The sequence below is a fragment of the Delphinus delphis genome, chromosome 2, assembly GCF_949987515.2.
Source record: "Delphinus delphis chromosome 2, mDelDel1.2, whole genome shotgun sequence".
Taxonomy (NCBI): Eukaryota; Metazoa; Chordata; class Mammalia; order Artiodactyla; family Delphinidae; genus Delphinus; species Delphinus delphis.
Window position 1 is genome coordinate 150,602,154 of NC_082684.1, and position 16,274 is coordinate 150,618,427.

The 16,274-nt window shown below is 42.2% G+C and overlaps 2 protein-coding genes across 2 annotated transcripts in view; both read right to left on the minus strand.

Annotated features, from left to right (window-relative positions):
* Positions 1 to 3,270: 3,270 nt before the first annotated feature.
* LOC132419861 (RAD52 motif-containing protein 1-like) lies at positions 3,271 to 12,305 on the minus strand. Its single transcript, XM_060003750.1, has 7 exons — positions 12,210 to 12,305; positions 11,650 to 11,829; positions 8,157 to 8,279; positions 7,605 to 7,773; positions 6,547 to 6,645; positions 4,815 to 4,900; positions 3,271 to 3,372 (listed from the first exon to the last, which is right to left on the minus strand). Exons 1-7 carry the CDS (start codon positions 12,303 to 12,305, stop codon positions 3,271 to 3,273), a joined length of 855 nt encoding a protein of 284 aa, XP_059859733.1.
* A 335-nt stretch (positions 12,306 to 12,640) lies between these two features.
* The window catches only part of LOC132418930 (leucine-rich repeat-containing protein 37A-like), a 35,946-nt gene continuing 32,312 nt past the window's right edge, over positions 12,641 to 16,274 (minus strand). The window contains 2 exon segments of the mRNA XM_060003014.1: positions 12,641 to 12,651; positions 13,059 to 13,177. Coding sequence (XP_059858997.1) covers positions 12,641 to 12,651; positions 13,059 to 13,177 — 130 coding nt within the window.

Below are 16,274 nucleotides of genomic sequence, written 5' to 3' on the forward strand. Positions count from 1 at the left end.
AGGCAGAATTGCAGCAGACACGTTTCACCAGGTAGATTGGAGTCTCCTTTAAAGCACATGAAAAGCGGCCGAACTTCGACAATGATGCAGTTGCCCAAAAAGGGCGTATGCGTTTTTGCCTGAATATATTCAGGCAAAAACGCATACGCCCTTCTTGGCCAATCAAGGAAGCGGGCAATGGAAATCCGCACAGCAAAGAAGTCTCTCTTCAACCGGTCCAAAGGGCCATCCGAAGAAAGTGTAAAAACCAGAGAGGCAGGACAGGCCGTGCAGACCAGGGAGCCTTGTTACCCTGATTGGCCGGATTTTAATTGCCAACAGCCACTCTGGAGAAGTGTATGGTGTTTCCGGAAACATGTGAAAAACAGAGCTACAGAGCATAGGGCACTTCCACTCACGGGCATATATCTTGGGAAATAGAAAAATCAACAAGACACAGCCACCCCAAAGCTTAGGGCTCCTCTGTTTACAAACTGCTCGACTTGGGTACAACTTAAACACCCCAGGAAAGAGAAAAATGGATAAAGAAGCTGTGGTACTTATGTACAATGGAATGTCACTCAGCCTTGAAATCACTGTCGTAAGGCCAGCAGCAGCATAATGAGTGGATTTAGCTACGATGATTCTAAGTGAAAGAAGTCACACAGAGAAAGAAACTTATCATAAGATATCACTCATAGACGGAATGTAAACATGGCTACACGTGAACTGAATTACAAAACAGAACACAGTCACACATTTAGAAGACGCGCTTATGCCTGCTTAAGGGGAGAGGTGAGGTGGGGTGATGCATAAAACCAGAGTTTGAAATTAGCACAGATCCCGTTCCATAAACCACATATGTAATAGAGAAGACCTACTCTTTGCTCAGTGAACTGGACTCAACACCCGCTATGCACCGCAGAGGAATATACGTGACAAGTCAGAATCTTAAAACCTACGTATTGATATGTCTCCGTAAGGGAATCAAGTGTGTGTAGAGCGGCAGAAATACTGCAGTGAAATTCAGCTGAAGCCCATTATAAAAATAAATTTCGAAACACAAAAAAACACAAAGAGAGCGAGAGAGAGAGAAATTCTTACAAAATTCGTCCAGGGGCTGTGATGCACCCTGGATTGACCTTATCTACCCCCACAGCTGGATGACACATGAGGCTGGACACTTGGGGCTGAGAGGATTGGTGAGGTTGGGTGAGCAAATGCAGACCCTTTAAAGCAGTACTGCGCGCTACCCATTCCACGGGCCCCAACTCTCCAGGTTTAAGGGTATCTTCCTACAGCTAAAACACGCATGGGAAACCCAGAGGATGGTACACCGTGTGATCGGGAAAGGTTTCTAAAACGTACCTCACTTTTCCTCTCCTGGTGCTCGGGTTCGCCATTCCAGCCGCTTTACTAACCGTCTCCCCATTTGGAGAGCCAGCGCCTTAAACCTCCTGTTTCGCACAGTCTGCAATTAGTGCGGAGGATGAACGGGATGAGGGGGAACCAATGAGAGAACAGCTGTAGGTGTTTGGACGGGCACATGCACCTCTAATTTCCCATCAGGAGGAAGAATTAACCAAAGCCTCAGCCTGCCGCCCCGGAACCAGAATAGGGCCTGAAGCAATCCTGCGGTTTTGCGGCCAGTTCACAAAAGAGCGAGTTGAAAAATGGAGCTCAGGGGCACTGCAGTTCACAAACCTGCAGAGTTAAAAAGGACAACTTTCGTCGAAAAATATATTGAGGTAAGGCAACGAAGAGGATTTGAAACCAAGGCAGAATTGCAGGAAACATGTTTCAAGAGGTAGATTGGAGTCCCCTTTAAAGCACAGGAAAAGCCGCAGAACTTTAGAAGACTGAAGGATTGAAAAAGTTTCAGCCTGCTCAGGGCTTTGTAGATGCTGAGCAGGTGGCTCCTGTGGGGGTAAAGTTTCAGCCTCCTCAGTGAGCTCTGGATGAGGAGGTTGGGCCTCCTGCTGGGATGGAGAAGTTTCAGCTTCCTCTGGGGGCTCCATAGTTTTATCTGGGCTCCCAGAAAAATCCCTAGGTATGCTCTCCTCAGGTTAAATGGCATACATACTGGGATATAAATAATGACCCTGCAACTGTTGTTCTAGACCCTGAGTGTTTTTTTTTGAAATTGGCCTGTAGTTTCAACAACAACTTTGGCATGCCGTTGAGGTTGACCTAGATCTTTCTTCAGATTTGGGGATGAAACCATAAACTTCATTGGTTTTGAGATCTTACTACCTAGAAGTGGAACAAGTATTTCAAACGACTGGTGAGCTTCAGCCTGATCCAGACCTGTGTCTTTAGTCTTACTTTTGTGTCCAGAAGGCAGAAACAAGGGCTAATTCTGATCCCAGTCTAGAATTGGAACTGCCTCTGGGAGCTCTTGCACTGGAACTGCCTCTGGGAACTTTTGATGCTGGGTTTGCTTGTTATTCAGATCCTGACGTGGAACAGCAAACTGATCTGGCCCTGTAGGCATCTCTCCAACCGAATCCATGTCCGGGTATGGAACCTCAGTCTCAGTCAACTCCTGATGATGCGGGGCCAACATCTGGAATGGAGACAAGGACGTCAAGTAATTAAAGCCCCCGGCTTCTGCCAGGGATGTAAGGGGCATGGGGCAATTTGGGAGGGGTTCTGAGGCGTGTGAATACAAAGCCTCTGTCAGCCGCGGGGGGTTGGGGGTTACCTGGATGGGGCCCAGGGCCCACTCCGGAGGCTGAACAGCCTGGACTAGAAGCCACCGTGCTTGCCACGTGAGGAAGAGCCGTGGAGCGCAGGCACGACACAGGCCAGCCGCGACATAACATGCGGCGGCTCCCAGGCGCAGCGACCCAGACCAGTGAGGAGCCGGAGCCACATCCTCCTTCAGAGCCAAACCGAACTGCTATGCCAGCACCCCGACGCGAGGGCTCACATTAGCAACCGCGCGCCCCGGCCCTGCATAACGTCCCATCCGTTATTTATGACATCTTTAGTTGCGCCACAGTTATTAGGCTCGTGCGGAGATCCAATCCACGCCACCAGAATGGGCCTTTTTCCCAGAGTCCCCAGGGCACAAGCCATCTTTCCCCTTGCAAAGACAACAATTACCTCCTGCCGGGACCTCTTCCCAACCCCGCCCTGCCCACCCTGGCCCCAAACAATGAGGCAGGATTTGGGCTGCAGACCCGAGTGGCCCCAAACTGCAGCAGCCCAGGGGTGGAGGGGGTTGGGAAGGATGCAGAGCTTCCCGTGGAAACCAAAGGACCTGGCATTCTGGGAAATTCAAAAGTGCTAGTCCAGTTGTGGCAATCTGAACTCTTCCTCCTCAAAGATGAAGTCTGAGAGACATTCTTCCTCCCTGTGGCCACAGGGCTGACATGAAAAGTAGCTGACCTGCAAAATGAGCACCAGTTAGGGTGGCAGGAGGGGAACACTCCTTACAGTTATGCTAAAATGTTGCCATTTCCTCCAAACTCTCAGTATTCACGTCTCATGATTCATTCACCACTCTGTTATTAGGGGTTACCACTGAATCAGTGATGACTCCAGAACTTCTGTAGGAGGGATTTGGGGCAGGTGAGCAATTCATTCTGGGAAAGAGAGTCTAAAACCAAGTGAATGGCCCTTTACATTAGCATGGGAAAACTTCCCCCATCCCACCTTGTCTCAACAGAGCCATTAATGTAGAAAAAACTACTGTGTCACTTTTCAGAGGTCTACCCTGTGTGAACATATGAAGACACTTAGAATGTTAAAGTCAGCATGTTAAGTAACGTTCTTGAAATACTGTAACTAGCACCAGTTTACTTCCTTCACAGTCCTTTCCACAATCTATTTAATTTTAGTCCTTTTTAATTGTCTGCTACACCTTTAGCACCTAAACTCCAAGAGACAAGGAGCTTCATCCTATTTCCAGTGCCTAGCACATAATGGTTTCTAAATGGAACTGATTCCAAGATTGGCCTCATTTAGGAGTGGATCTGTTGTTATAATCAGGTTTCCAAAATCTTTAGTATCAATATGGAATCCTTTCCTCTCACATTTCACAGGAAGATAGACTTCTTAAAGCCCAAACATGGATACGTTTGAAGTATCCTTGACTGATTAAAATGAACTGAAATAATTATTTTGTACAGGAAAAACTTCTAAAATTTTTACATTTTTCAGAACATAACCACCTTTTCTTTCTCTACTTTCTTCCCTTCAAAACAAACTTTGCAACATTGGGGGGAGTTAAATAATCACAAATCTAGCCAAAAATTAAGCTCTCAATGACATGAAACACATTTTTTGCTCCTTTTAAATAAAAATCCTATATGCAGTACATTAATGTTTTCTTTTAGAAATTACGTTGACAACTTAATCCCTAATTCGAGGTATCCATATAACTGGTTTACAGAAAGGTTCTTTGGCAAAAGATTTAACACAAGATATATAAGAGATCTGGGTAATACACCTTACTTGAAAGGCATGAAGAGTTTTTAAACAGTGTAGCATAATCACACTTAAGACCATAGTTACTTTGTTCCCAAATCCCTGCAATTCTATTTGAGGGGAGTTCTAAAGGGCCTGTGTCTTCTCCTGTGTCCACAACCATAGATGTACACTGGTGGCCCTCAATCCTGCTCTCCAAACATCAAATAACGGGCCAGAGACAAGGCTCGGAACTTGGAAAAGTCCTAGAAATTTCCTGCCTCAAAAGCAGTTTCACAGTTTCACCTTTTCCTAAGGAAGACAGAGATGAGTAGATATGCTGAAGTCTTCCAAATCCTGCTGATGGTTTTGAATTATGGCTACACTGGCTGTGTATTCCTTGAGTTTTTATCTCCACATACTTGAATTAAATCCTGTAGTTCCTCTTCGGTTCTAGCATCTGTGACATCTTCACAGGGTCTATATGCCACAGCTGTTTTACCACTTTCTGTAATAAAGTTAACAAGGATCAATTCAGAAGTTTTCTTGTTCTAAAACTTCCTGTATACAATGGTAGCACCGAATAATTAGACATTCTTTTGACTTCTAAAAGCAGAAAATAAGAGCATTTTCCTAGAAGTTCCCTCATCTGACATGTCAGTTTTTATTATAATTATTTGTGAAGACATATATAAGAAGTATCAACTTTGGTTCAAAAACTTTATGATCTTAGAAATAAGAACTAAGGAATAAGGACATAGAAATTAAAAGCTGTGGAAACAAAAATGTTCAATCACAATACAATTAAATAGGAAGGCATTAGGTGGGGGTCAAAGTGAGTTCAAACCTGGGAGAGATACCACTGGACTATAATAGATACTTCCTATTAGAAGCAAGGCAAGTGCCTACTCCTTGGGACCAAAATTCTACCAGATACAATGAACAAAGCTTTAGAGACAGAGACAGAGAGAGAGAGCATTTGAACACTCTACTGGCAGAAACTTGCCCATGTACATTTTGGACAATACAGCTTTCCTCAAGGCAAGCTACGGCCACCAGGCTTTTTGGTCTAAGGAGTTTTGGGTACATATAAGGAGTACCTTGGCATATTAGGCACAATCAGCCCAGTCATTTAGTTTGGTCCTTAAAGGTTGTTACCCAGAGTTGACAGCGGATGTAGATTCTGCCTGATGACCAGGGAAATCACACTTCACTGGAAGGATTGCCCAGGCTGGAAAGCCAAGACCAATCCAGGGTCAACTCTTACAAGCAAATAAGGTCTCTGACAACTTAGCTATGATTCCTCAGTCTCTAAACTTGCAGGGCTGTGCAGCAGAGGAGCGGTTCTATTCCGGGAATCTACGGATCATAAAGTTTCGTTTGGGCACACCCTGTGCCATTCTCACCGCTGTATAACTCGATAGGGAAAAAAATCAATCCTATTTAATTGCATGACCACTTTCAAGGTTTACAAAAACATAACCGATTATTATACAAGAATCATAATCACCCAATACATCAGAAATGAAAACGGAAATTAAACTGATTCCAAATACATAATCTAATAAACTCTTCAACAAGAAAACAGCAGTAATATTAATAGTCAATATATTTTGTCTGCTTACTATGTTTCAGGCATAGCTCTAAGCTTTTTAGATTCATCATCCCATTTACTCTTACAATATCCCCCATTTGGTGGTAAGCTGAATTACTAACCCTATTTGCAGATAAAGAAATTGCAGCTTAGAGATATTAAATACCTTCAAATGTCTCTGGCTACAAAAACCTGAAATTGCAACAACAACAAAATCTAAGAGACAATGTTAGGACTCCAACACAGGTGTCCAAGGCTTATAATCACTACACTATTCTGTATGATAAGCAAGCAATTGAGGAAGAACTGGATCAAACACTTTCTGTATGAACTGAGGCCAGTCATTCTACATCTAAACACTGGGGACAATAATATGTGCTGTCGTCTTTCTCATAAATGCCACAAAGAACAAATGTAAGAAAGCTGCTGTGAAAGCATCTGGTGAATGAAAGAAGATGTAATGTTTTAGATAACCATTATTTTCATCCAATTAACTTTTCAAATAAGTTTATTTGCTCACTGAAACTGAAGTACTTCAAGGACAATCAAAAAGGTCTTACCTAAAATCACATTCAGCAACTTCTGGAATGCATCTGTCATAGCTTTCTGAATAGCAAGCTTCTGGGTTATCTTCCTTCTCATATGTAATGATAATGACCCTAAATCCAACCAGAACAGATGAATTTAAAATGCCTATATGAATAACGGATTTCTAGGTTATATGTTTAAAACTAAAAATGTATCTGTGATTCTTAGATCATTACCTTAGTGATTAAGGGCAGGCACCACACTGCGGTACGGGTGAATGTCTCCGTTGCAGGTACACCCTGGCATGGCATATTTTTACGGCTCAGATCTATTCTGGAAGTTTCTAAAATATTAGACGGGAAATGTAAACCAAGAACGTGGCACAAATCTCATATTACTCACAGATTTCAAATGGACAAGCTGAGGCTACACTGCTACAGACCCTGCTCTCCAGTGCGTAAAGGGCTGGACTCATACAGTGAGATAGATTTGGTTGTAGTGCAGATGATCTGGACTCTACGCAACCATCACCCACTCAGGTGAATGGTGGAGCCTCCTCCACCCCATTCACTAACAGCCCTGCCTCTGACTTAAAACCCTAAGCCCAATGCCATGGATTCTAGGAAAAAACTCAGTACCAATCGGAATCCCCTTTCTAGGGATCTACGTTTACTTATTCTGCTCAGGCTCTTTTATAGGAGGCAAAGGACTGAACATTTACACAAGAGTTTATTTCAATCTTTAGACAATGATTTTGTTGGGATAACTGAAGGACAGAAGACATCTGTATTTGAAGGACTATTTTAGCACAAAAATAATTATTAACCAAAAAAAAAAAAGATTCCTAACTAATTTTCCCTCCTCCTAAGCTTCTTCACAGGCAGTCAGTTCTAAAATTCTAAAGGTTAAGGTGCTTTCCAGTATTGCCTAGGATAAAAACCTATATTGTCAGGCAGAACAATTCTGCCCAGGGCTTTAGTTGCTCAGAAAAGGTGATGATGTAATTGAAAAGTTGAGTTTCAGAAAGAAAGGAAAAAAGAGAAATCCCACTCCCTCACCTCCCCACACACACACATACTGGAAAGCAGACCTTCCTCCAACTTATCCAAAGGTTCCTCAGCCATGCCAACTCCAGGACTCCTGCACTCATGGGAGGTCAACACCACCTCTAAAGCACAGAAGAACTTCACGCTTTGCTTCTGAAGTGCTGTCACAATATTTGTATTTTCCCTTTCTTCAAGGTTAGAAAGATCCTGAAGCTGTTAGAATTTTGAATTAAAGGCTAGACTTCAACATATTCCGTTGTTAGAAATAAATACCAAACTTCAGCAATCCCAGGTAATAGTTTAGGTATCCTATCCCTTCAAAATCAACTGAGACTTGCCAACTGAGACTTGACTAGATATGGACCACTATTTTTTTTTTATGATATACCATACAAATACTGGAGAAAATTATGGACACCACCATCCAAGTCATTGAGATTATCACTAATTCTAGGTGGCAGGTCAATGCTCAGATACTTTCATGTGGAAGTCTCTCACATCTCCTCCCCATAGCCCTGTTCTGTTCTGCTCTCTAAAGTGTAGGAGTTCAATGTTGAAAGGAGTCTTGTTAGTCTAAGAAAATCTACAGAGTTTACCTTGATGATCCTTTTTGACGACCCACGGAAACCAAAGTTGTAATTTGCCAATTCTTGGCATCTGGAGCGCTTTAGGGCAAGCGTATTATGTTGAACCGCCTTAGGTCTGGTGCTGAGATCAACCTAAAGACATAAAAGACCTAAAAATATCACAACCCTACATAGAGACTCATATTGGATATACCTGAGATTTATCATTACCAATTTTATAGAGTGGTTGTGAAGATTAAGTAGGAAATTTTTAGCAATGAGTTCACAGTGATGCCTAAATAAATGTTATTTATTAAGTCAGTACTTTTCTGCACCATTTCCAGGACCCCTGATTAACCGGAAGGTTTCCTGACCTCTGGTGGTGAAAGTGATGATGAAAGAACCAAGGAAGCCCGGCAGAAGCCTATTATGGGGCTGGGGGTAAGCAAAGGAAGTGAACTGTTTTACTTGTCTCATCCTGTAGCTCCTGCTTGAGAATATGACGTGAAGAGGAGATAAGATGGACCTGCCACTGAATTAGGACCTTAATCTGTAGCACCCCCTCCCCAAGTTACTAACCCCTGTAAGAAGAGGGAATACATATACCTCTATGAATGTAAATAAAGGAACCAAAAGCATTAGAGGTTCATCTGCATTAACAGGCTTCTTGAGAGTGCAAATATTTCCAGTCTTAACTCTCTAAAGAACTTACATATTACTGTGGAGTTTTTATATCACTAGTTCTTTCTTAAAGGTCCATTTCCATTTTGAACAGGGTGTAGTACATAAATATAGTCATAAAAATTCAAATAATACAAATAAAGTCAAAGCATTGTTAATTCTTTATTGATTTGTTTGTGCATCTTCCTCTGTCACTAGTTTATGAGCTCCTTAAGTGCTTGAAGGAACCATATATTATTCTTTCCTTGTTACCAGAAACAAGCATAGATTTTGGCATACAATAGAAGAGTGATGGTCTGTTGACTGAGTGAATGAATGAGTACATAAGAAAATGAAATCACTTTCTCCAACTGAAGCTGCCTGCTGGGAAGGAGAAATGAAGGTTAATTTTTAAATGTTGAGTGTCGCATGGGATGCTAGGCCCTGTACGGTGAGTCATAATGGAGCTGTCCTGGACAATTAGGAATCTTCAGAAGGGCTCGGAGCCCCTGGGTAGTAGAGACGGCTGACATCTAGGATAAACTTGCCACAGTTCTTCCTGGCAAACCTTTCCCTTCGTGCACTGAGAAAAACTCAGATACATTAGGCCTTTCCTTCATTTTATTTTAAGATGTTATTCTCTTTTCTGTATTTATAAAAAACAGAGGGGAGGGGCTTCCCTGGTGGCGCAGTGGTTGAGAGTCCGCCTGCTGATGCAGGGGACACGGGTTCGTGCCCCGGTCCGGGAAGATCCCACATGCCGCGGAGCGGCTGGGCCTGTGAGCCATGGCTGCTGAGCCTGCGCGTCCGGAGCCTGTGCTCCGCAGCGGGAGAGGCCACAACAGTGAGAGGCCCCCGTAACTCAAAAAAAAAAAACAGAGGGGAAGTAAGATAAGAAGTATGTATACCTGCCAATGAATAAAAGAACATGTAATTGGAACTTCCGTGCTGGTGCAGTAGTTAAGACTCCATGCTCCCAATGCAGGGGTCCTGGGGTCGATTCCTGGTCAGTGAACTAGGTCAGTGATCCCTGGTCAGTGAACTAGGTCTCACATGTATGCTGCAACAAAGAGTTTGCACGCCACATTTCAGGAGCCTGCGAGCCACAAAAAAAGGAGCCTGCCTATGCAAATGGGGAGCCCACATGCCACAACTGGGGAGCCCTTGAGCCACAACTAAGGAGCCCGCCTGCTGCAACTGAGACCCGGTGCAAATAAAATTGAAAAAGAACGCGTAAGTAAAGTAGGGAAAAATTTCGGGGTTGTGGGTAGTAAACTAAGGCTCTGCATTAAATAAAGAAATCTAATACAAATGCCCTTTCCTCTCAACTCTATAGTGACTTGGAGAACATTTTCTTCATTATTCTATCAGTGACGGGCTTTATGCTGTGAAAATCTCCCAACCTACACTTATGGAATGGTCTTAATGTCCGATATAAGAAAAGAACTCATTACTCACAACTGATACCAAGTAACTGTTTCATAATCTTTCCAGGACCATCTGTAGTATCTGAGTGGTTATGTGAAATGGTCGCAGGGTCTGCAAATTAAAGAATGTCTGACACAAAATCATTTCAATCCCAGGGAGTACTGCCAGGATTGAAGTACTGCCAGGGTGTTAAACAGGGTAAAGAAGTGGGAGGTAGTGTATCTGAAGTCACAGCTGAGGAGAGTTCTCAGATTCAATAAAGGTGAAATCAGTCAGTAAAGAAATATGGGTGAGAAGAGGCAGCAAGGTCAGTAGGAAGTAGCTAGAGCAAGAAGCCAATCAGAGAAGACACACAATTATAAAGGGAGAGGTCTGGGAAATCTAAGCCTCACTCACTTATTCAGAGGAATTGGAAAGGTCCTTGAAAAAGGAATGGTGGCTGAATGGAGGCACATAATGAAATGTTAATTCTGGGGAAGAAAAATTGGATGGCATGTTGATATGGAATAAGGTTTCTACAATGCATTAAAGAATATTTTAACCATTTTCTGGAATCTGAAGCGAGTTCTGAATAGGCAGTTTGAGAGTGATGAAGATGATGAAGCCTCCTTTATGTTACATCTGACCAAAGTTTGTCAAGCTCGGGACTTCCCTGGTGGCACAGTTGTTAAGAGTCCGCCTGCCAGTTCAGGGGACACGGGTTCGATCCCTGGTCCTGGAAGATCCCACATGCCGCAGAGCAACTAGGCCCGTGTGCCACATCTACTGAGCCTGTGCTCTAGAGCCTGTGAGCAAAAACTACTGAAGCCTGCGTGCCTAGAAACCGTGCTCCGCAACAAGAGAAGCCATCGCGATGAGAAGCCCACGCACCGCAATGAAGAGCAACCCCCGCTCGCCACAAATAAAGCCGGCACGCAGCAACAAGACCCAATGTAGCCAGAAATAAATTAATTAATTTTAAAAAATTGTCAACCTCACACACTTAAAATCAACATAAAAGTAAATATAAGGAAGACTCTTGTGAAGATTTCTTAAATTAAGGGGCAGCATAAAATGACATGGGGTTTAACATCGGTTAAGTTTGGGTTTGGCCTAGTTTCCACATTTACTGTCATGAACCTTAACTAAGTCACTTAACCATCCTGAGTTCGAGTTTCTTCATCTAAAAAAAAGAAAGAAACAACTAGGAAACTGGGGGATCAGTGGAGCAGTGCATCTGAGAGCACTCTGTACACCACATTGCTGTAGAAACGCTGGCCTTTTTTTTTTTCCCGCCCTGGGATCTTAGTTCCAAGACCAGGGATTGAACCCGCGCCCTCAGCAGTGAAAGTGCAGAGTCCTAACCACTGGACCACCAGGGAATTCCCGACGGCCTATTAGTTTTAAATTCAGCACATCATCCCAGTAGAGTGAGGAATTCCACATTTGGACCCACCTTCACTGGAGATGTGTGAAAAAGCTGCTTCTGGTCACGTGCCTTTTGGGCTCTGTGGGCATCCCTTGCTGAATAAAACTTGATGATGGCATAGAACCCAGGACCACCCAGTGCTGCATTTGGGAAGACCCAGACAGAATACAGAAGGCCAAACCGGGAGAAGACTGTGAACAGAGAATGCTGTAGGGCGGTCTCACACTAAGAAAGTGCAGTAAATTTCAGGCCTAGGAAACCAAACCGCCCATTCCCTTATATTCCCCCAGCCCTTCGCCACAGGTAATTGTGGTGAGCCTCCTACTCCAAACACTTCTCATTTCATGAACAAGTTTCCCTCTGAAATCCTAAGCTTCGAGAAGCATTAGGAGGCAATGCCTTCTGTTGGGAACTATGCCTCAAAAATCTATGGGGGCGAGTTGACCGCTCAGGTCGTCTCTAGAACTAAGATTTCTCTCAGCGGAAACCACAGGCAGATGAGGTACTGAAGCAGTACCCCGGGGCGCCCAGTTACTGGGGCACGGGGCGGCTTCCTCCACCCCTCCCTCTGCTCCGGTTCCTCTCACTTGCAAGGGCTCGGCCGTGGATCCAGAGCTCAGCTCCCACACCAGCAAGGTTTTGTCACCCCCAATGGGAACCGCAAAAGGTACCAACTGCAGCATCCTAACATCACCGCGCGAGCGCTGCTTGGGACGCAAGCGGACTGCACCAGCGAACGGGCGCCCGCGCTTTTTAAAAAGTTAGTGCCAGTAAATCTAATATATAGAAAAATAGTTGAAAGCCCCTGAGTGTTTTGTATATAGAAAAGCTTGAGATTCAGAGCAAGTTCAGATCTTGACAATCTAAGAATAAACTAGCTCTCCATTCCATTAGAAGGGCTACGTAGCAGCTTCTGGTTATGGAACCAGAAACTCTCAGGCTCCAAAGGAGACATAAAACAGCACCACTTGTACTCTTTATAAAATTTCAGAAACAAACAAAATAAACAAAAATATATTTACACCTGTCCTATAAGACAAAGGGTACTTGAGACCTAATGTATATAAAATCAGTTTACAAACTGTGATGCACTATATCAATAAGTTCTCATCTGCACAGAGCACAGCATAGGATATGTGGCCATTAATGTTAATTCCCTTCCCCCCTGGATTCCTTTCTCTTGTTCCTTTAACTATGCGGATCCCTTACATTATTAAGCTAACAACGTAACTGAGCTATTATTAGCTTAATAATGTAACCAAGAATCTGATTTTTAGCCAGGGGGTAGTTCTTAGAAACTTAGGGAGTTGGAACTCTGAATGAATGAATTAAAATAATGCAATTACATCATTAATGTTAAAATTTATCATCACTGATTAAAAATTAAAATATTAAATTAAAAATTAAAAATTTATTATTCTGCAATTGAGACTCACCACAACGTGTGATGTCTGTCAGGCATTCGCTGTCACAATGCAGCTTGACTGTCTTACAGACAACCTCAATAATATTTTTAAATTGGCAGAGGCAGCAGGCCATACGGCTAGGTAAGATCCTATAAATGGAAACACAGGTAATTAAATTCGTGGTAAAAGAGTTACTTGAGTAGGTAGAAGAGGTGGGCCAAGGCCACCACAGACCAGTGCAAAAAGGAGTTCTTGGGGCGTATGGACTGCAGAACTGGATAGGGGTCGGTTGGCCAATTGCTGCTCTTGACTGTTGTAAATAAATACAGAGGAGGAGAGATGTGCCCAACAGAAGGATTAGGATGGCAGTAGATATGGTATGCCTAGAAAAAAGGGAATAGGGATTAGAATTGGGTGACATTGATCTGTAGTTTAAATCCGAAGTATCTCCTTCCAACCCTAAAGCCTCACTTTGGGTCGAGAGGACACAGGAAGAAGGCACACTTCTAAGAAGAGTCTGAATAAGACCACACCTTCTGGAGTCCCTTTCTCAGTTCCTATTTGTGAGTAGTAATATAGTAGAAATTATTCTAGTAATAGAAAAGCATCGTGGGGTTAAACAATAACAGAGGTCACTTTGGCCAAATCTGGACAAAAGGAACATTCCAAAGAATAACATTATCATTATAATAAGGTATAACATAGTTAACTTATAAAAAAGCACATAAGTTCATAATGATACTCAAATGAAAAGTGGGGGAGCTCTTCTTTATATAATAATGTCAACTAATAAATGCAAAAGGAATGATAGAATTAGGAAAGTGTCATTTTGCATCTATCAATGTAATAATCGATTAAGACAAGGATTATCATTGATGCACAGCTGGGCGAAGAGTTGTTTGAAAGTAGGATCTTTACTGATCCCAAAGTATCACCCCACATATGATTTATCAATTACCAAGGGGAAAAATAATTTTACAATGGAGAGATATGGAAGATACCACCTTAATCAAGTGATCAAACTTAGCACTGGGCCACCTGAACTGATGAAGTAGGAAGAATACATCACCTACATAGTATTCTTCCCCAAAATATTTACTTTGAGTCTAATGAAGAAATAGACAAATCCAGATTGTCCGGCAATTTACAAGCTAACTGGCTTAGAGTCTTCAAAAATACCAATGTCATAAAAGACCAAAAAAAAAAATAGGGAAATATTCTAGATTAAAGGAAACAAAGATATGACATGCAATGCCTAATCTTTAATTGGACCCTGTATCAAAATAAAACAGACTGGATGTTATTGGCTCTGGCCAAGATGAAGTAACAAGGACCAATTTAACCTCCCACCTGAAACAATGAAATCATCAGACAGAACATATGAAACAACAGTTTTCAAGAAACTGGACCTCAGCCAATAAAGTTCAGAGATCCCCAGAAGATGGGAAATAAATGAAGTGATCCCTATAATTGCCCTAACTTACTTCTCTGAGAGAGTTTCCAGGTCATGGTACAGGGAAGAGAAGTCCAGGCAGAGACTGGTGGACTCCCTGACTGACGAAATGGAGCTGACAGTCTGGGAAAACCAAGGTAACTAGAGTTCACAAAGCAGACTACCAGAGAGAAAAGAAGTGCACAGACAAAGAACTCTGGAGATATGCAGAGGGATCTCTTGAGAATTCAACAAACTATTTGTCAGTACATCTGTGTGAGGAATTACTTGATACCAGGAAAAGAACCACATGAAAGGATTAATAATAAGAGTATCTGGATATCACATAGGGTTGTAGGAATAGTACCTGTTCCTACAAGTCAAACTGGAAAACCTCATGATATTCAGAAAAGACTTGTCTCAGTAGTTGCAAATAATGAGCTCCAGACTAAAGGGTACTTGGACTCCTACCCAATGAATCTTAAAAGCTACACCTAAAAGAATAAAATTGTTTTGAGTAACTTCATTCCACCCAAAACAAAGCCCAAGCATTTTACAAGAATTTAAATATATATAGTACACAAGAAACAAAAACACACAGTATCGGGGATCATATGAAAAACTGCCAAGCATGCAAAGAAGTAGGAAAATATGACCCATAGTGAGGAGAAAAGGCAATCAATCAAAACCAACCCATAATCTATACAGATGTTAGAATTCGCAGAAAAGAACATTTTAAAAGTTTTTATACATGAAGAAAAGTTATTATAACTGTATTTCATATGTTCAAAAACCCAGACAAAACACTGAAAATGTTAAGAACAGGCACGGAAAACGGAAAACAGTCCCAAATTGAGCTTCTAGAGGTTAAAAACAATGGCTAAATTAAAAAGACATTGAATGAGGTTAATTGCAGATTAGACACTGCAGAAGAAAGGGTCAGTGAACATTAAGGTATAGTAATAGAAACTATCCAAAATGAAACAAAAAGAGTAACAAAACAAAACAACAACAAAACTTAATAGAGCATCAGTGAGCTGTGCAACAACTTCAAGTGGCCTAATACATGTGAACTTAGAGTCCATGAAGGAGAGGAGAAATACAAAAATTTGAAGAAATAATAGCCAAAACTTTTCCAAATTGGTAAACAGTATAAAGCCACAAAGTCAAGAAGATCAATGAACTTTAAGCATAAGAAACATGGACAAAACTACACCAAGGCACAAAATATAATCAAATTGCCCAGAACCAGGAATTAAGAGAAAAATTTAACAGCAGCCAGAGAAAAAACCTTTACACTACATAGAGAGGAACAAAGATAACAATGACAGCAGAATTTTTGTTGGAAACAATGTAAATGAGAACTCAGTGGAATAACATCTTTAAAGTAGTGAACTGAATTCTATCAAGCTAGAATTCTATACCCAGATGTATCAAAACAAAAGCAAAATAAAGACTGTCTCAGACATACAAACGCTGCAAGAATTCTTTACAAGTAGAATTTCACTATAAGAAATGTTAAAAGAAGTATTTTTAAGCAAAAGGAAAATGACACCAGATTGGAATATGGATCTACACAAAAGATTAAGAATACTGGAATTGGGACTTCCCTGGTGGTTCAGTGGTTAACAACCTGCCTGCCAATGCAGGGGATATGGGTTCGATCCCTGGTCCGAGAAGATCCCACATGTCGCCGAGCAACTACGCCCGTACGGCACAACTACTGAGCCTGCACTCTAGAGCCTGTGTGCCACGACTACTGAAGGCCACGCACCTAGAGCCTGTGCTCTGCAACAAGAGAAGTCATCCAATGA

Excerpts from the sequence above, each read along its gene's own strand:
- LOC132419861 (XM_060003750.1), bottom strand. The coding sequence starts at position 12,305 with ATGCTGCAGTTGGTACCTTTTGCGGTTCCCATTGGGGGTGACAAAACC. Across the intron at positions 7,774-8,156 it reads CGTCAAAAAGGATCATCAAG|CTTCAGGATCTTTCTAACCT; the intron begins GTAAACTCTGTA and ends AAATTCTAACAG. Across the intron at positions 6,646-7,604 it reads TTTGGATAAGTTGGAGGAAG|GGTCATTATCATTACATATG; the intron begins GTCTGCTTTCCA and ends GGTTGGATTTAG.